The sequence below is a fragment of the Kogia breviceps genome, chromosome 8 (assembly GCF_026419965.1).
Source record: "Kogia breviceps isolate mKogBre1 chromosome 8, mKogBre1 haplotype 1, whole genome shotgun sequence".
In the NCBI taxonomy this organism is placed as follows: domain Eukaryota; kingdom Metazoa; phylum Chordata; class Mammalia; order Artiodactyla; family Physeteridae; genus Kogia; species Kogia breviceps.
In genome coordinates this window covers 27,402,148-27,427,488 of record NC_081317.1, presented here as the reverse complement: position 1 = coordinate 27,427,488, position 25,341 = coordinate 27,402,148, and the positions used below count along the sequence as shown (strand labels likewise).

Here is a 25,341-nt window from a genome sequence, read left to right as displayed (position 1 = left end):
CAATAGCAACAAATTATTTCCCCAGGAGAAAACAATTGAAAGAGTTTCTCTTTATATTTTCTAAAGTTTTCAAATGATATTCTGTGTGTTCTTTATCTTCCCTGCAGTTCTGTCCATGATTCTGATGGTGATAATCAGGTATATATCAAGAATACTTGTGTGGATCTTAACATTTCTGCTCATCCTGGGTTCACTTGGTAAGCTGCTTATTCCTTTGTTTTTTAGTAATTAGAATTGAGAGTTAAAGTTTGCCTTTAACAATCCCTCAGTTCAGAACTATTTTGGTTATCTTAAATAATTTTCCTCTTGTAAGGCCTGTGAATTCATTGATAAAATATAAAGACAGGTGAGTGGATTACATTTAAGTTAGTTCACTGTGAGATCACTAAATCAAATAAAATGGGAAGGTCAGTGGCTTTAGGAATAAGAGCAAGTGAGATATTTTTAAAAGGGGACTAACGTTTTTCTGTCAATATCAGTTTGAGGGGGAGAGTACAATTGAAAACAAAGGAATTGAGCCTCTGTTCTGCTCCTGCTTTTGAATTTTCACTTGATTCTTCCAGTGCTCCCTGCCTGGCAAGTGAAGGGACCCTTTCTTTTTATCTTGCGCTTTTTTAAGGCCTGAATCAGCCATTCTAAGGTGTTGAAATTCTTTCTGGTTGAAAAGTGTTCCTGGCAGGATAACTGTCGGGGGTGTGTGTACGTGTGTGTGTTTAAAATTTTGTTACTCATTTTTCTGTCTATTGACATTCTATTTTGTTTTTATTTTAGTGTTTCTAATGAAACCTTCTGGGTTTTCTGTGTTTATTGTCTTAAAAAAAAATTTCCCCCTCCCAGTTATAAATGTCATACCTACTCATGGTATCTAACTACTTCCATGGTAGAAAATAGAAATATAGGAAAGAAAATAAAAGTTTTATTTCACATGCTACATCTTCTCTTTAAAGAGTATTTACTTTTGCCTTTAAAAATGTCATAATTATAGGGACCCACCTTCAGTTCACCAGTGTTAGCATTTGGAATCCAGACCTTGATATTCATATATATATATATGTATGCATGTGTGTGTGTGTGTATATGTATATAGTATAAAAACGTTTTAACCCAGTATGAAACTCTTTCAGTAGGAGAATTTGCCACCATTACGTTTACCTTATGTTTGGTCTTACTGATGTCATCTGTTTTATGTTTTCCTTAAATTTATGCTTCCTTATTTTGTTTTTCCTATCTTTGCTGTATGGAATTGTGTTTTCTTTGGTTATTTTCACCCTTGCTTTGGATGGTATAATTTTATTTTCACTTCTTCAGTTGGTAACCTATACATTTTCAGAAAATATTCTTCAGTCTAGAATTCTATAATTATTAAAGGCTGAAATGAAACAATATTTGTTGAGGTCCCCCCCCACTTTAAATTTAACATAAACTTTCCTTCCTGTCTAATCCTACTCTCTTCTTACCACTCGCACTTTTTAGCTCTTGTTAAATATTCTGAGTGTTCATATTCAGGTTATTTTTAAACTTAAAATATTATTTGTTGTACTATATCTTTTCAAAGAATTTTGCTTACCTTTGCCTTGAGAAGTTTCATAATTATATTTAAGTTTATTTAAGTTCTCCTGTCCTGACTTTAGTGAGAACTACTGGTCCTGTTTTTATTTTTATTTAATTTTTATTTTATATTGGAGTATAGTTGATTTACAATATTGTGTTAGTTTCAGGTGTACAGCAAAGTGATTCAGTTATACTGGTCCTGTTTTTATAAAAGTTCATTCTTTTTTTTTTTTTTATGCGGTACACGGGCCTGTCACTGTTGTGGCTTCTCCCGTTGCGGAGCACAGGCCCCAGACGTGCAGGCTCAGCAGCCATGGCTGGGGAATCTTTTTCAACTTTGAAAAGTTTACTTTATTTCTATACTTCTTTATTGTTTCCATCCTGGTGGTTTTCTCTTTAAGATCCTTGTTACTCTCCTGCTATCATCTTCTAAATTATCATTTTAATCCTTTTGTCATTTTCTTTACATTCAGGAAGAACTCTTCAAGTTTATCTACCATATCACTGATTTTGGTTTTTTGGTGTCAGTCTGTACTTGACTACTTAATTTCGTTATTCCAATTTCATCTTATTTGTAGGTCTTCCTTCTCTCAGCCATCTTCCTTTTCATTTCAGTTTGTAGCCTTCAAATCTAATTCTGTGTTTAGATGATGTCTTAGTCAGTTTGGGCTGCTGTAACAAAGTACCACAGACTGGATGCCTTATAAACAACAAACATTTATTTCTCACGGTCCTGGAGGCTGGGGAGTCTAAGATCAAGGCACCATCAGATTTGGCATCTGGTGAGGGCCAACTTCCTGTTTCCGGCCATCGGATTGCTGTGTCCTCACATAGCAGAAGGGAGAAGGAGCTTTCTGGGGTCTCTTTTATAAGGGCACTAATCCCATTCATGAGGGCTCCACATTTATGGCCCCATCATCTTCTAAAGGCCCCACCTCCAAATACACCATATTGGGGATTAGGCTTTCAGTAGATGGGTTTTGGGGAGACACAGCATTCAGTTCGTAACACATGGATAGCTTTATAATAAAAGTAGATTTGAATCCCAGCTCTCCCACTTACCAAGTATGTGACATTTGGCATGCTGCTGAAATTTCCAAAATTTCAATTTCATCATTTGCAAAGTGGAGCTAATAATACCCACTTAATAGCATTGTGTTTAAATGTGGTTGCATCTATTTGTGCTAATTCCTGGCACAAGTTTAAATGTTTAATTAATGAAATCTACTGTGGATGTTATGAACAATGCCCTTGATGTCATCATTATTATCTCATTCTGTTTTCCTTGAACTTCAGGCTTTCTCTCAACTTTTTATTTCTGTTTGTAGAGAACGTATTTTATTCCATTTTTTTGAGGATATTAAACAGTTTTCCAGACAATTTTCTTGTACCTTCAAGATTCCAAAATGGAAGTAGCCTTTCCCTTTCTCTGAAATATTCTTCATAGATTCCTGGTTGTTTTGGTCTGTTTAATCATCTTCCATAGAAGAAAAATTCATGCTTAATATTTGCCAACAGGTAGTTGGAATTTCCCTTTGACACTATCCACTCTTGATTTGAGTGCACATGGAGGTCGGGATGATTTGCATAGATCTCAGCCCAGTTGCTTCTCTCCCAGGCATTCGTCTCATCCACCTATACATACACATCTCTACTCTGAATCTTCCATTTCCTAACCATGGCCAACAAGGCCTTGCAGTATGATCTGGTGCCCAGCTCCCTCTCTGCACACATCTCTTACTGCTTTCCCCATTGCTCATTGCTGTAGCTATAGTGGCCTCCTCTTTTCTTGCCTGCCAGGCATGGCCCATATCAGCATCTTAGAACTTGCTGTTTCCTCTTGCCTGGAACACTCTTAGATAGTTTCATAGATTGCTTTCTCCCTGTCTTTGATTCTTTTGCTCAAATATCATCTCACCCCAGTGAGGCCTTGCTTATATAAAATTGTAATGCTTTCCCAGCCCTAGCACTTTCTATCCCTTACTGGCAGCTTTTTTCTTAGATTTAATATACTCTATTTTCACTTGTTTCCTTGGTTTTTTTTGTTTTCCCATTACTATGTACACTGCATGAGAGTTGATGTTGGTTTTTCACCACTCTATCCCCAGCCCCTAGAACAGTAGGTGCTGTAGGCACTCAAAGTGTTTGTCGAATGGATTGAATGAAGGTGTCCAATGCAGCTCTCTTATATGGAGGCGGGTCTGCCTCCCTCTTCAATCTAGACCCCAGAATCTCTGAACCAGTCATGGAGATAAAAATTCCCATCCCTAGTGTCCACCGCTATCCAGCTATCAAAGATTTCCTACCTTTGGTGGGAACTACTCGTTTGATCTTCATTTATTCATAGTACAAATAATTTCATCAACTGCATGAATGTATCCTCACTAGGCACTGGGGTTACTTACTGTACAACAGAGAAGATCTTTGCCTTCCTCAGCTTCCTTGCTGATTTCTGTAACCCTTACTTGTTTCCCACAGGCTCCTTAGTTTAAACAGGCACTGAGACTCTCTTCGTGACCAGTTCCTCTCAGGGGTATCTGTCCTTGCTGGCTCTCTCTTAGCTTCAGAGTTGATAATAAATACAGTTAAAGGAAGTTTATTTGATACAGTGAGAGATTTGTAAGTGCCTAATGTGCAAGATGTAAGTGAAGTCATTGGAGTTCCCCTTATGCTGGCAAAAAGTTACAGCCACGTGCCTCCCAGCCAAATGGATTGTTGCTGTGTCAGTCCATGCTGATGTATAGGAAGGGTCCAGAAAATTGAGGATTTATGTTACACATTTTCTTGTGCCAATTATTGCAAAAACAATTGGTTTTTTTTTGTCTCCAGGTGGCACAGGTGTATTATGGTGGCTATACGCAAAGCAAAGAAAGTCTCCCAAAGAAACAGTTATCCCTGAACAGCTTCAGGTAGCTGAAGACAATCTTCGGGCCCTCCTCATCTATGCCATTTCAGCTACAGTGTTCACAGTGAGTACAGGCCTTGGTGTATCTTTCAGGTTTATGTTTTTATTTATAGATCATTAATGAAGCAGAAACTCACGCTTAGCCATTACATGCCTAACCATGATCCCTATTGGATAACATCTCTGCCCCACAGTGTATGACATACTCAGAAGGCTTCAGAAGGCTCCCCTAAATGATGAGTGCTATTTTATGTGACATTTTGTGCTGTACTGCCTGCTTTTGGAGAGGGAATTTCCACCTAGAATATTAATTATCATTTTCTAGTAAGAACATACATCTTATTGTCATGAGATAGTGTAATTATTTTTAAAAAACTGTTCTCTTTACTATTGAAAAGTCTATTAAGAAATAGGCTACCGGGGCTTCCCTGGTGGCGCAGTGGTTGGGAGTCCGCCTGCCGATGCAGGGGACACGGGTTCGTGCCCCAGTCTGGGAAGATCCCACATGCCGCGGAGCGGCTGGGCCCGTGAGCCATGGCCACTGGGCCTGCGCGTCCGGAGCCTGTGCTTCGCAATGGGAGAGGCCACAACAGTGAGAGGCCTGCGTACCACACACACAAAAAAAGAAATAGGCTACCTAGTGTCATTCCATCTACTTATTCACTAATTATTTTCGCATTTTTCCCTTTTAAACTTTTAACAACATCATTTTAAAAAGAGAGGTGAACTTCACTAACTAGTATAATTATTATAATAATTGTAGTAAAATTATTCAGTAACATGTGGTTCAATAATCTATATTTATATCTTTGGTTCATCTCCTTCTCCTCTCTGAAAAAAGGGGAAAAAAAAAATCTCAGTCCACTTCTTGGAGCAATCCCAAGCTTTCCATTGAGCATTAGAAACTAAAAATAAAGCCATCGTAAAACCATTGGTGCCAAAAGATTTTTGTTTGCTATCATTGTACAAATATTTATTAATCATCTTTTATGTACAGTTCTCTGTGCCAGGTGCCAGGGCAGAGTGGGGAGTGACAAAGGATAAATTTGACATGGACCCTGCTTGTAAGGTGCTCTTGGTCCAACAAGAGAGATGAGGTATAAGTTCTCTGTGCTTTTGTGGTCATAGCATATCGTCTTTTCCCCTATTTTCAGAGTGGCAAGCATGTATCTATTTAAATAAATTAAGAGTCCCATCCTGATGACAAACAACACGTTTTGATTCATAACGAGTGGAAAAAGGGAAAGTAGAAGACTTAATACACCTAGGATGTATTAATAAATTGAGAAACTCTTTTATGTTTAGCTTTAAAAGACATTTTCAAAATATAATGAAAAATAAGGGCTGCAAGAGAGATACAGACTGTTAAAGTGTTATTGGGATTCAGAGAATTATACATCCCCATTTTGGAATGAAGGATTATGTTAAGAATTTTCCACCGTTGTTCAGTTTCTGTTTTTACTGCTTAAAACAGTAGCTGGAATCTTTCCATCTGTTCTCTCCTACAGGTTATCTTGTTCTTCATAATGTTAGTCATGCGCAAACGGGTTGCTCTCACCATCGCCTTGTTCCACGTGGCTGGCAAGGTCTTCATTCACTTGCCACTGCTAGTCTTCCAACCCTTTTGGACTTTCTTTGCTCTTGTCCTGTTTTGGGTGTATTGGATCATGACACTTCTCTTTCTTGGCACTACCGGTAAGAAGACATGTTACTGCTTTCTTTTAGTAATGAAACTGATTTGCATTAAAATACTTTAAAACATCAGAGAGATATAATTCTTAAGACATTTATAGACTAAGGTCTAACAACCATCAGAACTAGCAATGGTTATGGCTCTTCAATAACATATTCCCCGTTCATGATTTTTAGAACATCCCAGCAAAGTAAGTCTAAACCAGGTAGGGCCTGAAATCATATCCAGTTTCAAGATGGTTATGGATTTGAAGTAAGTTCCTGTACTGACTCAGACATTTGGATTCATTTCTAAGATGAACTAATGAATGCAGTGCTCCTCTGGAATTGCCTCAAACTCCAGTTATAGCCAAAGATCAACTTGCTTCCTTGGGACTTTCTAGTTTGGAAATGACCTGAACCTGTGTAGAGCTATTAGTGATACAGTTCACAGTTAGACTCTCAGACTTGCTTGTAGCCATACTTAATATCAAAGGTTATGTATGTCTAAATGGAATTAATTATGAGGAATGGTATAAGGATAGTAAGCTTATATGTAACTTCTTTGGCCATTCAGCACACCATCACCAATTGAAAATAATATTAATTTCTGTACTTTGCTAATAATTTAGGTCTATAATTATTGGACAGGTAATACCTCTAAAAAAAATTGAAGTGTTTGAAAACTCATGCCTACATTAAATAACTGATAATGTGGTAAGAACTATATTCAGGGACTTCCCTGTTGGTCCAGTGGCTAAGACTCTGAGCTCCCAATGCAGGGGGCCCAGGTTCGATCCCTGATCAGAGAACTAGATCCCTCAACTAAAGATCCTGCACGCAGCAACGAAGATCCTATGTGCCGTAATTAAGACCCAGTGCAGCCAAACAGATAAATAAATAAATATTTTTTAAAAAACTATATTCAAATAAAACAACTTTTAAAAGCTATATATGATGCCTTTGAGGAAAACAAATGCTTAATTGTACAGAGTTTGTCTTTACAAGTTCTTAAGTGATAATTACTTTTGTCCCTTAATGTACTAGCACTGTGATCATGAAGTCAGTGGTTTGGGGATAGGGATATATTGTTGGAAATTAGATTAATCTCTTAGATTTAATAGCCATACTTATTGGTTTATGCTTTATGTGCTTCTTCTTTCCTTCTTTGATATTTTCCTAGGCAGCGCTGTTCAGAATGACCAAGGCTTTGTGGAGTTCAGAGTTTCTGGGCCTCTGCAATACATGTGGTGGTACCATGTGGTGGGCCTGATTTGGATCAGTGAATTTATTCTAGCCTGTCAACAGATGACTGTGGCAGGAGCTGTGGTAACATACTATTTTACTAGGTGAGAATTTATACTTGTCAGAAAAATTAACTTGTAACTACATGGATGGTCCCAGAGGGTATTATGCTAAGTGAAATAAGTCAGGAAGAGAAAGATAATAACCTTGTATAGTGACCGATGATAACTAGACTTATTGTGGTGATCATTTTGTAATGTATAGAAATATTGAATCACTATGTTGTACACCCAGAACTAACATAGTGTTGTAGCTCAATTATACTTCAATTAAAAAAAGAAAGAAAGAAAGAAAACCTAAGATCATCTAAGTGATTGTGTCTAAAGGAAATGGAACTGAGACCGGTAAGAGTTCCATTTCTTTAAAAAGTAATTGGAAGTGAATATAACAAAATGTGTAGTTGCTCTTTCTGTGAGGTAGGAAAATGGGAGGTTATTATTTTATTCTTTATACTCTTCTGTAGCTTTCTCAAAAAATTAATTAGAACCGCAGGTCATGCTACACTTAAATTACATTTAGCAGAAGAACAAATCTTGTAATAGTGTCTTATGTACTTTTGCTTTATATAAACGTCCATCAAAGTATAACAAGTCTTTTTAATTTGTATGGATCAGAACAAGTATTGTGACTTCCTTTCCTAACTTCATAGCTGAATATACACTACAATAGGCCTTATAGTTTTCTATTATAATGAGGTGCCAGGTCTAACATCTTTTTAAGTTCCATTATCTGATTCTACAATTAACCCCATCACTATTTACTAATAAGAGCTTTCAAAGCACAGTTTTATTTAACTTAAAGTATTACAGCATAAGAACCCCGTGAAACCACCATAAAGAAATGAAACATTAATTTTACATGGTACATCTGTAGCATTTATATTACTTTGCCATTTGTCATAGAGCTAGAATAAGAAAAATGAACTAATTTTTCACTCTTTTGGACTCTAAACCATTTCTGTGTTTCCATCTTGGTCTTTTATACAGGGATAAAAGGAATTTGCCATTTACACCTATTTTGGCATCAGTGAATCGCCTTATTCGTTATCACCTTGGTACTGTGGCGAAAGGATCTTTCATTATCACATTAGTCAAAATTCCACGAATGATCCTTATGTACATTCACAGTCAGCTCAAAGGAAAGGTAAGGAAAAACCCTTTTCTGGACTTTCTGTGGGCGAATTCAAGAACTTCAGTTCTGCATGTAGCAAAGTTCCCAGCAATATTAAATCCAAGTGCAAATGTTTTTTCAAAGTCCTTGCCTAGTAGAATCTAATTTTTTCCCTTTGTCTCCCACTCTTGCACTCTGTACTTTCCCCAAATGTCCTGTGCTTCTCTTCCTCTGTGTGGACTCAACACGCTTTCTTCCTTGGAACCTCCTTCTGTCCTTGACTGCAGAAATACTATGCATTTCTACATAGCTTAGCTCAAATGCCCCCTCTTCCTAGAAGCCTCCCCTGAGTCCTCTCACCTCCCCAAGTGATGTCTTCTCTCTCTCTTCTCCACTCTCATAGCACTAGTATCTGTATCATATTCTGATTCTAATTGTTGTTATGTTTAGCGCTTTTTTTTCTCCTATTAGATTATAAGTTCCTTGTTGGTCTTATATACCTTATATCTTGTATGCAGTAGGTACTAAGTAAATGTTGAATTGAGCTGATTAAAAATAATTCAGCCATTACATTTTGAGCAAAAAAAGGGTGAATGTGGAGGCTTTGAAGCATAGGTTGTGATTTTTCTTAATTTTTATTTTTCTAAAATTTAGAATATTCTATATGATATGGTTTGATTCCTTGGTCTTTAATTATTTCCATTTTTCATTCTTTCCAGGAAAATGCTTGTGCTCGATGTGTGCTGAAATCTTGCATTTGTTGCCTTTGGTGTCTTGAAAAGTGCCTAAATTATTTAAATCAGGTAAAATGTTTTTTTGGTTTTTATTTTTTGTTTTTAATTGTCATATCCTTTCTATGTTTCTTTTTTTAAAATTGGGGTATAGTTGTTTTACAACGTTGTGTTAATTTCTACTGTACAGCGGAGTTCCCTGTGCTATACAGCAGGTCCTTATTAGTTATCTGTTTTATACATATTAGTGTATATATGCCAATCCCAATCTCCCAATTCATCCCCCACCAGGCCCCGAGGTAAAATGTTTTAAAAATACATTTAACATTCACTTTCAAAGATAGCTTCATTGTTTCTTCTTCCAATATAAAGTTATTGAGCTTAAGTGAAAGATGTTTTGTTTTTCTCATGGTGTTATACATTGTGCCTTCATCAAGTATAACTGTTTCAATCATATTCTTGTTTTTAAACATAATATATGTTCTTACCAAGGCTTATTATTAATTGATTGCAGTACATTGATAAAATATCATTAGGGTCCATCTTTCAGGAAAGACATTTATCTCTTATCCCTTAATTCACATCCTTTCATCTTTGATTTTCTCTGAGAATCTGTCTACTCTAGCCATAGTTCTTTAATTCTTTTAATGCTTTTTGAAAGCTTTAGTGAAAAGCTGTTGTGACACTTGCTCCTTTTTGTAACTGTCTACTATTGTTCAAAACTAGCATGCTCTGTATGCCATGGGTTTTTTTTTTTCGTTTTTGTTTTTTGTCTAACTGCTGAAGACTATGATACTGGCCTGGAAAATATTATCAAAGGAAGTGCTATTTCTAAGGTCAAATGGAGGGATTGATACTTATGGGGTAACAGTTCTTAGCAGAGTGGGTCTTTCTGTATCTGAGCATGTAGGACTCTCTTTGTGAAGTACTCTGTTCCTCTGGGTTGTTTGTTTTTTTTTTTTTTTTTTTTTAACCACTTTTCTCCAGTCACTGAAAATCAATTCTAATGTACTGATGCCCTCATCTAATAGACCAAAGATAAAAATTGACTTTCTCACCATTTACATTTAAGTGATTGCAGGGTAGCATTGCACTTTCCATTCACTCACGGGTAGTCAAAGGGCAGGAGTCCTATGGTGATGGTGTTGAGCTTGCCTGGAGTTTGCTTTATTTGAGTTTTATGATTAATATGATAAAGTAGGTATGACATTTCATTAGCAAAATACATTCTTGTAGCTCATCATACTCTACGGATGTAAAGCATTTGGAAGGTTATTATTAAAATAATTAGTAACAACTACAACATTCTGAAAAATGATGTCCTTTAAAATTTGGTTTGGGACCAAGTCATCTTCATCAAAAAAGTTGATGGATGCACTAAAGACAATCATCATTACATTTTGTATCTGTCTCTAAATACTTTATTCTCAGAGATATGTGCTAACCTCAGCTCTCTGTTTTCAGTTCCCACAGGCACCTTTTGCTCTCGCAGTTTCCAAAATGTGCAGGGAATAACTTCCTTCCAATGCTTGACTAACTCCTACTGATCCTTAATGATTCTGCCAGAGCATCACCTCTAAGGAACTTTCCCTCATTACCCCAGCCTCTCCTCTGACTTTCCACAGCACCAGTTCATACCTCTGTGAAAACACTAAGAACACTATATGGGAGCTGTATGTTCACTTCTTCATCTCATCCTTTAGACTTTTACATCCTTAAAGGCAAGATCTTATATTTGTCTCTCCAGAAACTATCACAGTGCCTAGTATACAGTAGGTGGTCTTTAAATGTTTTCTGAATGAATGATTAGTTAATCAATGAATATTTGGACTAAAAAAGACTGAGACAGTGATAAAACTCTAAGAATCTCAAAAAGGATATGTGCAGTTATACTACAGGAAGAAAACCAATCACATCATGTCAAGATGGTCAGTAACCAGGTGCAAACATCCAAAGTTTTCAGCTCATTCCAAGCTAAACATTAGTCAGCAGTTTAGTCCCAGCAGTCCTGAGATGTATATCCAAACTACAAGTTGGTCTTTCTTTTACAGGTTTTGTCCATTTTGCATCCTCATTAGGTAGGCATGATGTCTGAAGATTCAAGGGAAGCATCAAAATAGTAGTAAATCAAATATGGGAGCAGAGGTTTAGGGAGAGTGATTCTGAACTCATACCTGGTAGTTCTCTTTGGGAATATGAAGCGTTGTGATATGGGAACTGGTTACCACTGGAGCTTCATGTCTCTTGTTTTCATAGGAATTTTATTTGAAATGAGGTCAACATATTGAAGACATTAGAATACTTCCTGCCATGACAGGTTAAGCATAAGTACCAGTTACCAGTGGAATTTTTAAACCCTTGTTCCTGTGAAATGTTTCAGAGCTGGATGGGCACCCATCTGTTTGAAGTGTTTAAGATGATAGGGGTCACGGTGGTACTGAATAAATGAGCTCCAGAGACTTTTCTAAACTTTGAGCAAACAGGATATAAGAGTATGATCTACTAGTGCAAGAAGGGACATTTTTAGTGCTATCACACACATTCAGCAGTTGTAAGCTTAGTGCTCTGCTAGAGATGAAGCCATAGCTGGCACCAAGATGGAGTCGACCCACACCTTTCGTTTTGTCTCCTGTATTTTATTTATCATTGCTTTCTGAAAATGAAGTTCCTTTTCCCATACACATAGGATTGAGCCCACACTTTTATAGCCTTGTTGGAGAAGGTACAGTGGATAATTGGGGGGAGGCCCAATAAAGAGAGCCCAGATGTTGAAGACGTGTTTCAATCCCCAGCAGTGTAACTGTTTGGCAAGCTCAGTGAAAGCTCTGAGTCTCAGTTTTCTTCTTCAGTAAGTTGAGAAAAATATACCTGTCCTCACAGGCTTTAGGTTAGGTTGAAATATAATGCAGATAAATCAGCTCTTACACTGTCTAACTCTTGGTAGATACCTAGTAAGTGTTGTTATCGCTCTCCCTCCACCGCATTTTATTTTTTTATAAAGAACTCCCTATGTTTTACTCTAAGATAACAGAGCTATGACAAAGAAAATTCAAAAGGTAGTTCTACAGATGAATCTATTTTCTCTAAAAATAAATGTAATGTAAGATACTGAAGAGTTTGGAAAACCAAGACAAGAACAAAACATCACCCATGATCTCACCATGCTAACATAACACTTTTTTTACCGGCCAAACGGCAATTCCTCTGTCCTGGACCTCCCGAAGGAGAGAACTCAGTCGAGAGTCATAGAGCAGTTTTAAGCAGCAAAAGTTTTATTAAGCAAAGTGAGAATATACTCCCAAGAGAGAGAAGGGGAGCAGGCCGTCTGGAAACCAGAAACAGCCCGCAATGGGCATAGGGCTGGTTTTTCAGAGTGGTGGAAAGTCCCTCCTTGTGTCATTTGACTGCCGAGGTGATTGACAGCTTTAGGTTATATGACTTTTCTCTTTGTGCGCAGGCACTTACCCACAGGCACCCAAGCAAAACCCCGGGGGACATGGGCAAAAACCGCAATGCTAATTTATTATAAATACGGCATAATGAACCCCGGGTTTTACTCTGAGGCACCTTTTCGGTCTTGGTGGGCCTGCGTCAACCTGTGCTGGGGGGTTCGTCTTGTTTGGTCTCCATAAGGCTGGAATCCTAGCGGTCCTTGACCGCAAAAAGGGAAGATCCCTGGGCATGTTCTGATCGCCCGTATCCAGGTCGGGAAGGGAAAGAGGACCCCGTCCAGGACAGGGCGAGAAGCTGCTCGTGTCTAACTACCTACCACTTTCATTAAAATACTTATCATTAGCTTTGAGAAAAAGTTTGCAGTATTTCACTTCAATTAATGTCTGATAAGCTCTAAACCTCATATGTAAAATGGGCCTAATAAGAGTATCTGTAGTGAGACTTCCCTGGTGGCACAGTGGTTAAGAATCCGCCTGCCAGTGCAGAGGACACGGGTTTGAGCCCTGGTCTGGGAAGATCCCACAGGCCACGGAGCAACTAAGCCCATGTGCCACAACTACTGAGCCTGTGCTCTAGAGCCCGCGAGCCACAACTACTGAGCCCGCATGCTGCAACTGCTGAAGCCCGCGCGCCTAGAGCCCGTGCTCCACAGCAGGAGAAGCCACCGCAGTGAGAAGCCCGCACACCGCAACGAAGAGTAGCCCCCACTCACCACAACTACAGAAAGCCCGTGCGCAGCAACAAAGACCCAACGCAGCCCCCAAAATAAATAAATTAATTAAATAAATTTAAAGAACAAAAGAGTATCTGTAGTGCCTGTTACTGTGAGGATGAAGAGAGTCTACAGTGCTCTAAGCATGTGCTCAGTGAGTGGTGAATCTTACTCTATAGTACTGTCCACAGTTAATTTCTTTTACATTTTTATAATGTGCAGTAGTTATATTTTTTATTTTCTCTTGTCAGTTCTGTTCAACTTTTCTTTCATGGTTTCTTACTTGGCTTTTATACTTAGAAAAGTTTTCCCCACCTCAAGATCAAATAATTATTCTAGCAATTTTTTCTTATAGTCCTTTAGAGATTCCCCTTTTTTTTAAGGGGAAAAAAAAATTTAGTTTATCTGGGATTTAATCAGTTGTCCCAGGACCAGTTAGTGATGAATCTATCCTTTCTTCTGCTGTGAAATGTCAATTTGATCGTGTATTAAACTCTTACATATCATACTTGAGTCTGTCTTTGGGCTTTCTTTTCTGACCTGTTCTTCTACTGGCACTGTTTGTTTGTTTTTAATTTAAAAAAAATTTTGAAATATAGTTGATGTGCAGTATTGTATAAGTTACAGGTGTACAGTACTGGAATATTTAATTATACTTCATTATATATCTCAAGTATCCTGTGATGCAAATCTCTCATTCTTATTTTTCAAAGATTTCTTGTCAAGTCACCTGTTTATTCTCTGAGGTTATCTTTAGAGTATTCAATAGAATAAATACATTGAAGGCATAATACTAATTATAATGCCAGCTAACACTTACTGAGCACTTACCATGTGCCATGCACTGTGGCTCACGCTTCACATGCAGAGTCTCTCAGTTGGAGTTCTGTTTTGTGTAGTACTCTCTGGAAATGGTTTACAATGAGTTAGTTAATGTCCCTTTGCATCATTTTCCTCCTATCCTTTCTTCTGCTGTCAACTCCTGATGTCAGCATGCAACCCACAGTCAAAAGCCTGGAGCAGGACTGGACAACACAAACCCCTGCAGAGCCAGTTGAAGTCTGTTACATCACTTCTGTAAGTGAGTGCAGCAGCCAGGGTCTAAAGCAATAGGGAACAGTAGAGAGTGGTCAACTGAGGAGCTTATTTTCCATCCAAAGAGGGCCATCACTACTTAGCTGTGGGGTACTGTTTGCCATATGAGAATTTATAGACAGTTTCTAACTCTTCCAGTTTTCTAAGAGAAGCCAGAATTCTGGATGTTTGCATTTTATCTCCTGCTATTAAAATGTTGACAACTAATAAAGAAAAGAATAACTGAGTGAGCCAAAGCAAACACGGTGTTGTCTTTGGACCGCACAATGTCAGTTGCCCATAGGCCACCAGTTTGTTGCCACTGCCTTAGAGGATGTAGAGGAGTGTTTACATGGAGGCAGGGTAGACCAGAGTCATTGTGCAGCTCACTATGAAATTCCATAATCCCAAACCATGCTTCAATGCTAAACAGTGTGGAAAAAACAGCTGACTTCAAAAAAAGAGCTTTAGATTTTTTAAATAAGCTATTAAATATTTACAGCATAGTTGCTAGAGTTTTGCAGATAAACAGAGTGAACTGTGAACTGCTCTTTGTTTCTGCAGGTGCTTATCTTAAAGTGACAGGAAAGTTATGGTACATCTAATCTAACCTATAGAATTCACTTTAGGTAGAAAGATTGTTACAACTAGAATCTGTTACATTTGGGCATTGGATTACTCAGGCCTTGATTTACTTTGACTCCACTTGAAGATAGTACATTTAACACTGGAGGGTATCTGCTCTCTGGCTGATAAGCTCTTAAGATTATAAAGCTTTTCTCTACATAGTATGAGTGGAAGTTATTTTTTGAGCACCTACTTAAATCCTTGATAGTATACAAAGCACTTCATATATATTATCACTTTCTCTACACAACTCTGAAAGGAAGGCACATTTCCTCTGTTATACATGAGAAAATTGAGCCTGGAACCTTGTGGCAGATCACATGACCTAGAGGTGGAGGAAGTTTTCTAATCTAAGTTTACCTAGATCTTAACATGACAATGCACAATGTCCTACAGTTGACCCTTGAACAACATAGTTTTAAATTGTGTGGGTCCATCACAGATGAACTTCTCGCCCATCTGGCGAGAGGAATTTCATTTTAAAAGGAGGAGGAGAGAGGCTAATGATGGGGAGGCACATGCATTAGTCTACCAAGCAAGGGACAGGGCTTTTTCGAGGGAGTGGGGTGCCACCCCCTTTTTATCCCGTTTTGGTCCTTAATGTACAGTACTGGCATGGGTAGGTGTGTCGTTTAATATGCTAATGTACTAAAATAAACATATAATGAAAAACAAGTTGTGCAGGTCCACTTATATGCAAATTTTAAAAAATAACTACTACAGTACTGCACAATTCACTGTTGGTTGAATCCATGGATGCTGGAACCACAGAAAACATAGACTATAAAGTTATATGCGGATCTTCGACTGTGAGGGGCACTTGACACCCCAGCCCCTGCGTTGATCAAGGGCCGACTGCATATACATTTTTGTGAAACTTTAAAGTATAGTTTATTATAGAGAATATGCAAACATCTCAAAGTTTCATGTTTCATGCTGTAAACTAAGATAAAGTGATGGTTTTAAAGACAGTCTATTTAAATTAAGATTTGCAACGTATTTTTAATTCTTTTGCCCCTTAAAATAATATTTGCAACCAAACTGAATGAAATGTATAGATTGGACTTTGTGCCCCTTCCATTCCCTCACCCAAAATAAGAAAGGGATCATTTTACTTACATTTCCCTTATTTAATGTATAATGATCCACAAAGTTGTACATAACTGTTCCCCTTTTCTTACCATTGCTGTCTAGCTTGCCCCTATTAGGTGAGTTATTATGTAAAGATTTTAAACTTTAAGAGAATTTCTAGGTCCTTCAGTGAACAAAGAAAGAATGTATAAAAATGTAGAAGCTGTTCTCTGACCGGTGGCCAGGCAGGCCTGGATTACCTGCCCGGCGATCCTCTGCCCTAACATATTTTCTTCCACATGACCAGTACTTTTTCACAAAAATGCACACACCAGGGACCACTTGGACTAACAGGCATCCTTTTAAAAAGATTCCTGGATGGTGATCATCTTTTATCTTGCTTCTGAGAATTGAATAGTCTCTAAGCCTGGGTCCTGCCTGAGCAGATGTTGTGCACAGGCTAAATGTTAATCATTATGCCTGTCTGTGGGCAGTTTGGCCCAAGATCAGGAAGGTGGTCTGGGAAGCAGGTGGGTGGGCTCTAAAAATCTTAACTAAGTGGTCTACAGAAAGCTCAGAGAACAGTTATTAGGGAAAGCTACAAAGGACTCAGAATCTCTTGAGAACCTTAGCATGAATCCTTTAGACTAAGAGGTATAGAAGCAGAGGGAAATTTCAATGGCCTGGTGTGATCTTTAGCACATTATTCTTCCTGAAGAGGCCATCTTGACCTTTGTGTACCACATGCCACTCATCTTCCTGCCTTGAGAGAGGGAAAAAGTTTATAAAATATCCACCTACTTTTTTCAGTTAGGTTGAATATGAAGGAGTTACACAGATCTGTAGGAATATTGCCAAGAAGCCTAAACTTCTATGAGCATATCCAACCCTGAACTGAGGAGTGGAGAAAAGAAATCATTGCTGCCTCCTTTCATGTCTACAAATAGCCTTTTGCTCTAAAAGTAGATGGACTGGGTGGAACTGGGTGGAGGAGAGAAGAAAGAAGCAGCAGAGGAAGAATAATTGTCAAATCAACTGAAGCTTCTGAAAATTAATGAGAGCAAAAAAAATTTTTGTAGTTTAGTTTTGAAGTGTTGGGTCTGCTCCTAGACTCAGCTGATCTGATGGTAACAGAGAAGAGAGATTGGAGGTGTGTGGAACCTCTCTTGCTTCTGTCTCTTCTTTCAAGGAAAGTTATGTTCAAACTGGAAAGGGGAGAACAGCGTAGTTAAGAGTTGTTGGTCCTCACTGAGGGGGTGGGATTTAAGACAACACCTAGCTGATTTAAATAGGTCATCCAATATCCTTGATTCTAGATATTATAATGATGCTTTTTTATATCAGCATTAATAATATATATGTATATATATGTGTATACATATATATAGTATGTATATAGTTAATATGGTAGGGTATTTCCCTCTGAAGACCTTTTATTAAATAACTGGCTTATTAGCCTCTGGATCATATCTTAGAATAGGGGACATAAGTTTTTCTTTTCAGGGAAATTGTATCTCAGATCACCAAGGACATTTGTCAATTGTTGAACTGAAGAATTATAGTAAAAAATGCTACAAGTCTGGAAGTTGTGGAAAAAGGTACTAATAGACTGGAAATGAGCAAATGTGGTTTGTATTTCGAAAGGGATGAGAAGGTGTGTTCCCTAGACTGTAAGTGAGGTTGGTATTGATTCTTGGCGTTACTCTAGAGCTGGGGTCAGCAAAGTTTTTCTGCAAAGGACCAGACAGTGAATATGTTTGGCTTTGTGGGCCATATAGTCCCTGCCACAATTGCTCAGTTCTGCCATCATAACATGAAAACAGCCAAAACAGTTTGTAAACAAATGAACATGGCTGTTTTCCAATAAAACTTATGTACAGAAGTACAGATTTAGCCCACAGGTGGTAGTTTGAAAACCTCTGCTCTATAATAAATTGTTAAATAGGGTTTTTTCATGAGTACGTAGGGAACTGGTGAGAACTGGGAACTAATCTGGGTTCTATGAGAACAGATCAGGCTTGGGAAGTTCTTTATCATTTTTCAGCCAAGTTACTGTTATACAAAATCAAAAGTATAGTTTATTTCAATGTCATGAGGCCTTTGGCAGAATGTTTCAAAAGAAGCTTTGTAGAAGATGAAAACTGTGAACCACTGCAGTTAGGTGCCTGCTGCCTTTTAACTGATAGGAAACACTGGCAGATGACAGTATAAGTGAACAAGCAGCAAATGAATGCTGCCAGGACAATTTAATAGTATGATTTCCTTAAAATGTTGCATATATTAGCTTTCAAGATAAGAAGACCTGCAAACATGATATAGTAATATATTGTGATGTTATGCCAATTTGTATGATGGAATTTCATATATCAAAATCATACTATATTTCTCAAAGAGCAACATAATTTCTTGCTGCTCCTTTACTGAAAAAAGGTTATGAACGACAAGTAGTGACCTACTCAGTACAGTACTCTCTCCTTGGCCCTGAAAAGTTCTGCATTTTTAACCAATAAAATTAAGCATATAATGGCAAGCTAAATTTTTGATAACTCAAACTTCATCTTCATACCAGTTTCTTAATAACTAACACGCATACAGTTGGAACATTCATAAATTAACGACTATCTCTCCTGGGCTCAATGTTTAAAACTTTTCAGACAACACAGTGTAAAGTAAGCTCTTTGTGTCCTGCAGTTTTCCAACAACTTCCATATTTTGGACTCACCAACAATTTCTTAAGTCAGCACAAAACCAAAAATTTCTCAGGACTGTAAGATTTTCTTTTTTTTTTTTTTTTGTCAAAAGGAAATTATTATTAAAATGATGAAAAATACCAAATCCATAAATCACGAAATGTGTATACATAAATATATATACATCATTGTATTTTTTTTCACATTTTTTTCATTCAAACAGAAAGTCACAAAAATTATAATCATCCTCATCAGTTCACTCAGTCCCATGTAATTTTTTTTTCATCTTGATCTTTTGTTAGCACTTTTATGAATTCATCAGTTTTCCATTAGATTTCTGAAAATGCTAATTCATTCCGTTCAGCAGTACAGTCAGTTACCAGAAACCTGTACTTGTCAGAGTCTTTTCCATGAATTCCTTGAAGATGAAGCCCTCTTATAGGAACATTTTTGCAAAAGCATCAGAGTACACCCAGAACTGTATGTAAATGACAAAAGACTTAAAAATGACCACGGTTAAAGGTTTGATGAAACTTCATAATAATGCAGTTGACAAGAAAATTTAGTTATTTCTGAGATATACATTTTAAAGTAATAACTAGAATTATGACTTATTATACCAGAACATATAAGATTTTTAGGAATCTCATGTAATGTCTGAAACATTTATATTAACATATTTCCATACAAATAACCCAAAGAAAGTTTAGTATTAACTTTTTGGGGTTTTTTGAATTTAATTTAATTTATTTTTTTATACAGCAGGTTTATATTAGTCATCAATTTTATACACATCAGTGTATACATGTCAATCCCAATCGCCCAATTCATCACACCCCCATCCCCACCCCCACGTGGAGTTCCCCCCTTGGTGTCCATACATTTGTTCTCTACATCTGTGTGTCAACTTCTGCCCTGCAAACTGGTTCATCTGTACCGTTTTTCTAGGTTCCACATACATGTGTTAATATACGATATTTGTTTTTCTCTTTCTGACTTAGAGAGTCTCTAGATCCATCCATGTCTCAACAAACGACTCAATTTGGTTCCTTTTTATGGCTGAGTAATATTCCATTGTATATGTGTACCACAACTTCTTTATCCATTCGTCTGTCAATGGGCATTTAGGTTGCTTCCATGACATGGCTATTGTAAATAGTGCTGCAATGAACATTGGGGTGCACGTGTCTTTTTGAACTATGGTTTTCTCAGGGTATATGCCCAGAAGTGGGATTGCTGGATCATATGGTAATCCTATTTTTAGTTTTTTAAGGAACCTCCATACTGTTCTCCATAGTGGCTGTATCAATTTACATTCCCACCAACAGTGCAAGAAGGTTCCCTTTTCTCCACACCCTCTCCAGCATTTGTTGTTTGTAGATTTTCTGATGATGCCCATTCTAACTGGTGTGAGGTGATACCTCATTGGAGTTTTGATTTGCATTTCTCTAGTAATTAGTGATGTTGAGCAGCTTTTCATGTGCTTCTTGGCCATCTGTATGTCTTCTTTCGAGAAATGTCTATTTAGGTCTTCTGCCCATTTTTGGATTGGGTTGTTTGTTTCTTTAATATTGAGCTGCATGAGCTGTTTATATATTTTAGAGATTAATCCTTTGTCCGTTGATTCATTTGCAAATATTTTCTCCCATTCTGAGGGTTGTCTTTTGGTCTTGTTTATGGTATCCTTTGCTGTGCAAAAGCTTTGAAGTTTCATTAGGTCCCATTTGTTTATTTTTCTTTTTATTTCCATTACTCTAGGAGGTGGTTCAAAAATGATCTTGCTGTGATTTATGTCAAAGAGTGTTCTTCCTATGTTTTCCTCTAAGAGTTTTATAGTGTCTGGTCTTACATTTAGGTCTCAAATCCATTTTGAGTTTATTTTTGTGTATGGTGTTAGGGACTGTTCTAATTTCATTCTTTTATATGTAGCTGTCCAGTTTCCCCAGCACCACTTATTGAAGAGACTGTCTTTGTATATCCTTGCCTCCTTTGTCATAGATTAGTTGACCATAGGTGTTTGGGTTTATCTCTGGGCTTTCTATCTTGTTCCATTGATCTATGTTTCTGTTTTTGTGCCAGTACCATATTGTCTGTCTTTTTAAAAAAAATTTTATTTATTTATTTATTTTTGGCTGTGTTGGGTCTTCATTTCTGTGCATGGGCTTTCTCTAGCTGTGGTGAGTGGGGGCCACTCTTCATCATGTTGCACAGGCCTCTCACTGTCGCGGCCTCTCTTGTTGCAGAGCACAAGCTCCAGATGCGCAGGTTCAGTAGTTGTGGCTGACAGGCCTAGTTGCTCCGTTGCATGTGGGATCTTCCCAGACCAGGGCTCCAACCCTTGTCCCCTGCATTGGCAGGCAGATTCTCAACCACTGCACCACCAGGGAAGCCCTACCATATTGTCTTGATTATTGTAGCTTTATAGTATAGTCTGAAGTCAGGGAGTCTGATTCCTCCATCTCCTTTTTTTTCCCCTCAAGACTGCTTTGACTGTTCACGGTCTTTTGTGTCTCCATACAAATTTTAAGAATATTTCTTCTGGTTCCTTAAAAAAAATGCCATTGGTAATTTGATAGAGATTGCATTGAATCTGTAGATTGCTTTGGGTAGTATAGTCATTTTCACAATATTGATTCTTCCAATGCAAGAACATGGTATATCTCTCCATATGTTGGTATCATCTTTAATTTCTTTCAGCAGTGTCTTATAGTTTTCTGTATACAGGTATTTTGTCTCCCTAGGTAGGTTTATTCCTAGGTATTTTATTCTTTTTGTTGCAATGGTAAATGGGAGTGTTTCCTTAATTTCTCTTTCAGAGTTTTCATCATTAGTGTGTAGGAATGCAAGAGATTCCTGTGCATTAATTTTGTATCCTGCAACTTTACCAAATTCATTGATTAGCTCTAGTAGTTTTCTGGTGGCATTTTTAGGATTCTCTATGTATAGTATCATGTCATCTGCAAACAGTGACAGTTTTACTTCTTCTTTTCTAATTTGGATTCCTTTTATTTCTTTTTCTTCTCTGATTGCCATGGCTGGGGCTTCCAAAACTATGTTGAATAATAGTGGTGAGAGTGGGCAACCCTATCTTGTTCCTGATCTTAGTGAAATGCTTTCAGTTTTTCAACATTGAGAATGATGTTTGCTGTGGGTTTGTCATATATGGCCCTTATTTTGTTGAGGTAGGTTCCCTCTATGCCCATTTTCTGGACAGTTTTTATGATAAATGGGTGTTGAATTTTGTCAAAAGCTTTTCTTCATCTACTGAGATGATCATATGGTTTTTCTTCTTCAGTTTTTGTCAAAAGCTTTTTTGGCATCTATTGAGATGATTATGTGGTTTTTATTCTTCAATTTGTTAATGTGGTGTATCACATTGACTGATTTGCATATATTGAAGAATCCTTGCATCCCTGGGGTAAATCCCACTTGATCTTGGTATATGATCCTTTTAATGTGTTGTTGGATTCTGTTTGCTAGTATTTTGTTGAGGATTTTTGCATCTATATTCATCAGTGATATTGGTCTGTAATTTTCTTTTTTTTTGTAGTATCTTTTTCTGGTTTTGGTATCAGGTTGAGGGTAGCCTCATAGAATGAGTTTGGAAGCATTCCTTCCTCTGCAATTTTTTGGAAGAGTTTAAGAAGAATGGGTGTTAGCTTTTCTCTAAATGTTTGTTAGAATTCACCTGTGAAGCCATCTGGTCCTGAACTTTTGTTTCTTGGAAGATTTTTAATCACAGTTTCAATTTCATTCCTTGTGATTGGTCTGTTCCTATTTTCTATTTCTTCCTGGTTCAGTCTTGGAAGGTTATACCATTCTAAGAATTTGTCCATTTCTTCCAGGTTGCCCATTTTGTTGGCATAGAGTTGTTTATAGTAGTCTCTTAGGATGCTTTGTATTTCTGCTGTGTCTGTTGTACCTTTCCGTTTTCATTTCTAATTTTATTAATTTGAGTCCTCGCCCTCTTTTCCTTGATGAGTCTGGCTAATGGTTTATCAATTTTGTTTATCTTCTCAAAGAACCAACTTTTAGTTTTCTTGATCTTTGCTATTGTTTTCTTTGTCTCTATTTCATTTATTTCTTCTCTGATCTTTATTATTTCTTTCCTTCTGCTAACTTTGGGTTTTGTTTGTTCTTCTTTCTCTAGTTCCTTTAGGTGTAAGGTTCGATAGTTTATTTGAGATTTTTCTTGTTTCTTGAGGTAGACTTGTATAGCTATAAACTTCCCACTTAGAACTGCTTTTGCTGCATCCCTTAGGTTTTGGATCATCGTGTTTTCATTGTCATTTGTCTCTAAGTACTTTTTGATTTCCTCTCTGATTTCTTCAGTGATCTCTTGGTTATTTAGTAACGTATTGTTTAGCCTCCATGTGTTTGTGTTTTTTACGTTTTTTTACCCGTAATTCATTTCTAATCTGATAGCATTATGGTCAGAAAAGATGCTTGAAATAATTTCAGTTTTTTTTAACTTACTGAGGCTTGATTTGTGACCCAAGATGTGATCTATCCTGGAGAATGTTCCGTGCACACTTGAGAAGAAAGTGTAACCTGCTGTTTTTTGATGGAATGTCCTATAAATATCAATTAAATCTATCTGGTCTTTTGTGTCATTTAAGGCTTGTATTTCCTTATTAATTTCCTGTTTAGATGATCTGTCCTTTGGTGTAAGTGTGGTGTTAAAGTTCCCCACTATTATTGTGTTACTGTCGATTTCCTTTTTTAGAGCTGTTACCAATTGTCTTATGTATGGAGGTGCTCCTATGTTGGGTGCATATTTATTTATAATTGTTATATCTTCTTCTTGGATTGATCCCTGATCATTATGTAGTGTCCTTCCTTGTCTCTTGTAACATTCTTTATTTTAAAGTCTATTTTATTCGATATGAGTATTGCTACTCTAGCTTTCTTTTGATTTCCATTTGCATGGAATATCTTTTTCCATCTCCTCACTTTCAGTCTATATGTGTCCCTAGGTTTGAAGTGGGTCTCTTGTACACAGCATATATATGGGTCTTGATTTTGCATCCATTCAGCAAGTCTGTGTCTTTTGGTTAGAGCATTTAATCCATTCACATTTAAGGTAATTATCGATATGTATGTTCCTATGACCATTTTCTTAATTGTTTTGGGTTTGTTTTTGTAGGTCCTTTTCTTCTCTTGTGTTTCCCACTTAGAGAAGTTCCTTTAGCATTTTTTGTAGAGCTGGTTTGGTGGTGCTGAATTCTCTTAGCTTTTGCTTGTGTAAAGCTTTTGATTTCTCCATCAAATCTGAATGAGATCCTTGCTGGGTAGAGTAATCTTGGTTGTAGGTTCTTCCCTTTCATCACTTTAAGTATACCATGCCACTCCCTTCTGGCTTGTAGAGTTTCTGCTGAGAAATCAGCTGTTAACCTTATGGGAGTTCCCTTGTATGTAATTTGTCATTTTTCCCTTGCTGCTTTCAATAATTTTTCTTTGTCTTTAATTTTTGCCAGTTTGATTACTATGTGTCTCCGTGTGTTTCTCCTTGTGTTTGTCTTGTATGGGACTCACTGTGCTTCCTGGAGTGGCTATTTCCTTTCCCATGTTAGGGAAATTTTCGACTATAATGTCTTCAAATATTTTCTCGGGTCCTTTCTCTCTCTATTCTCCTCCTGGGACCACTATAATGCAAATGTTGTTGCATTTAATGTTGTCCCAGAGGTCTCTGAGACTGTCCTCAGTTGTTTTCATTCCTTTTTCTTTATTCTGCTCTGCAGTAGTTATTTCTACTATTTTATCTTCCAGGTCACTTATCCGTTCTTATGCCTCAGTTATTCTGCTATTGATTCCTTCTAGTGTATTTTTCATTTCAGTTATCATATTGTTCATCTCTGTTTCTTTGTTCTTTAATTCTTCTAGGTCTTTGTTAAACATTTCTTGCATCTTCTCAATCTTTGCCTCCATTCTTTTTCCGAGGTCATGGATCATCTTCACTATCATTATTCTGAATTGTTTTTCTGGAAGGTTGCCTGTTTCCACTTCATTTAGTTGTTTTTCTGGAGTTTTATCTTGTTCTTCATTGGGCACATAGCCCTCTGCCTTTTCATCTTGTCTATCTTTCTGTGAATGTGGTTTTTGTTCCTCGGGCCACAGGATTGTACTTCTTCTTGCTTCTGCTGTCTGCCCTCTGGTGGATGAGGCTATTTAAGAGACTTATATAAGTTTCCTGATGGGAGGGACTGGTGGTGGGTAGAGCTGACTGTTGCTCTGGTGGGCAGAGCTCAGTAAAACTTTAATCCTCTTGACTGTTGATAGGTGGGGCTGGGTTCCTTCCCTCTTGGTTAGAACCCTAAGTTTTATTTACAAAGTATGTATACGTTCCCTTCTAAGACTCAGACATATTTCATGTTATGTTACTTATTCACATTTCCCAGAAAATGCTAATGCTTTTCTAGAATGCAGTGTAAAAAAGAAGGA

The 25,341-nt window shown here is 37.3% G+C and overlaps 1 protein-coding gene across 3 annotated transcripts in view; it reads left to right on the top strand.

The window, feature by feature from the left end:
* SLC44A1 (solute carrier family 44 member 1) overlaps nucleotides 1-25,341 on the top strand; it is a 199,997-nt gene that overhangs the window by 111,860 nt on the left and 62,796 nt on the right. For all 3 annotated transcript variants that reach the window (XM_059072104.2, XM_059072103.2, XM_059072106.2), the window contains exons 7-12: nucleotides 108-197; nucleotides 4,381-4,520; nucleotides 5,965-6,151; nucleotides 7,311-7,476; nucleotides 8,419-8,575; nucleotides 9,262-9,345. In XM_059072104.2, the coding sequence (XP_058928087.1) occupies nucleotides 108-197; nucleotides 4,381-4,520; nucleotides 5,965-6,151; nucleotides 7,311-7,476; nucleotides 8,419-8,575; nucleotides 9,262-9,345 (824 nt within the window). The remainder of the gene's footprint in view (nucleotides 1-107; nucleotides 198-4,380; nucleotides 4,521-5,964; nucleotides 6,152-7,310; nucleotides 7,477-8,418; nucleotides 8,576-9,261; nucleotides 9,346-25,341) is intronic.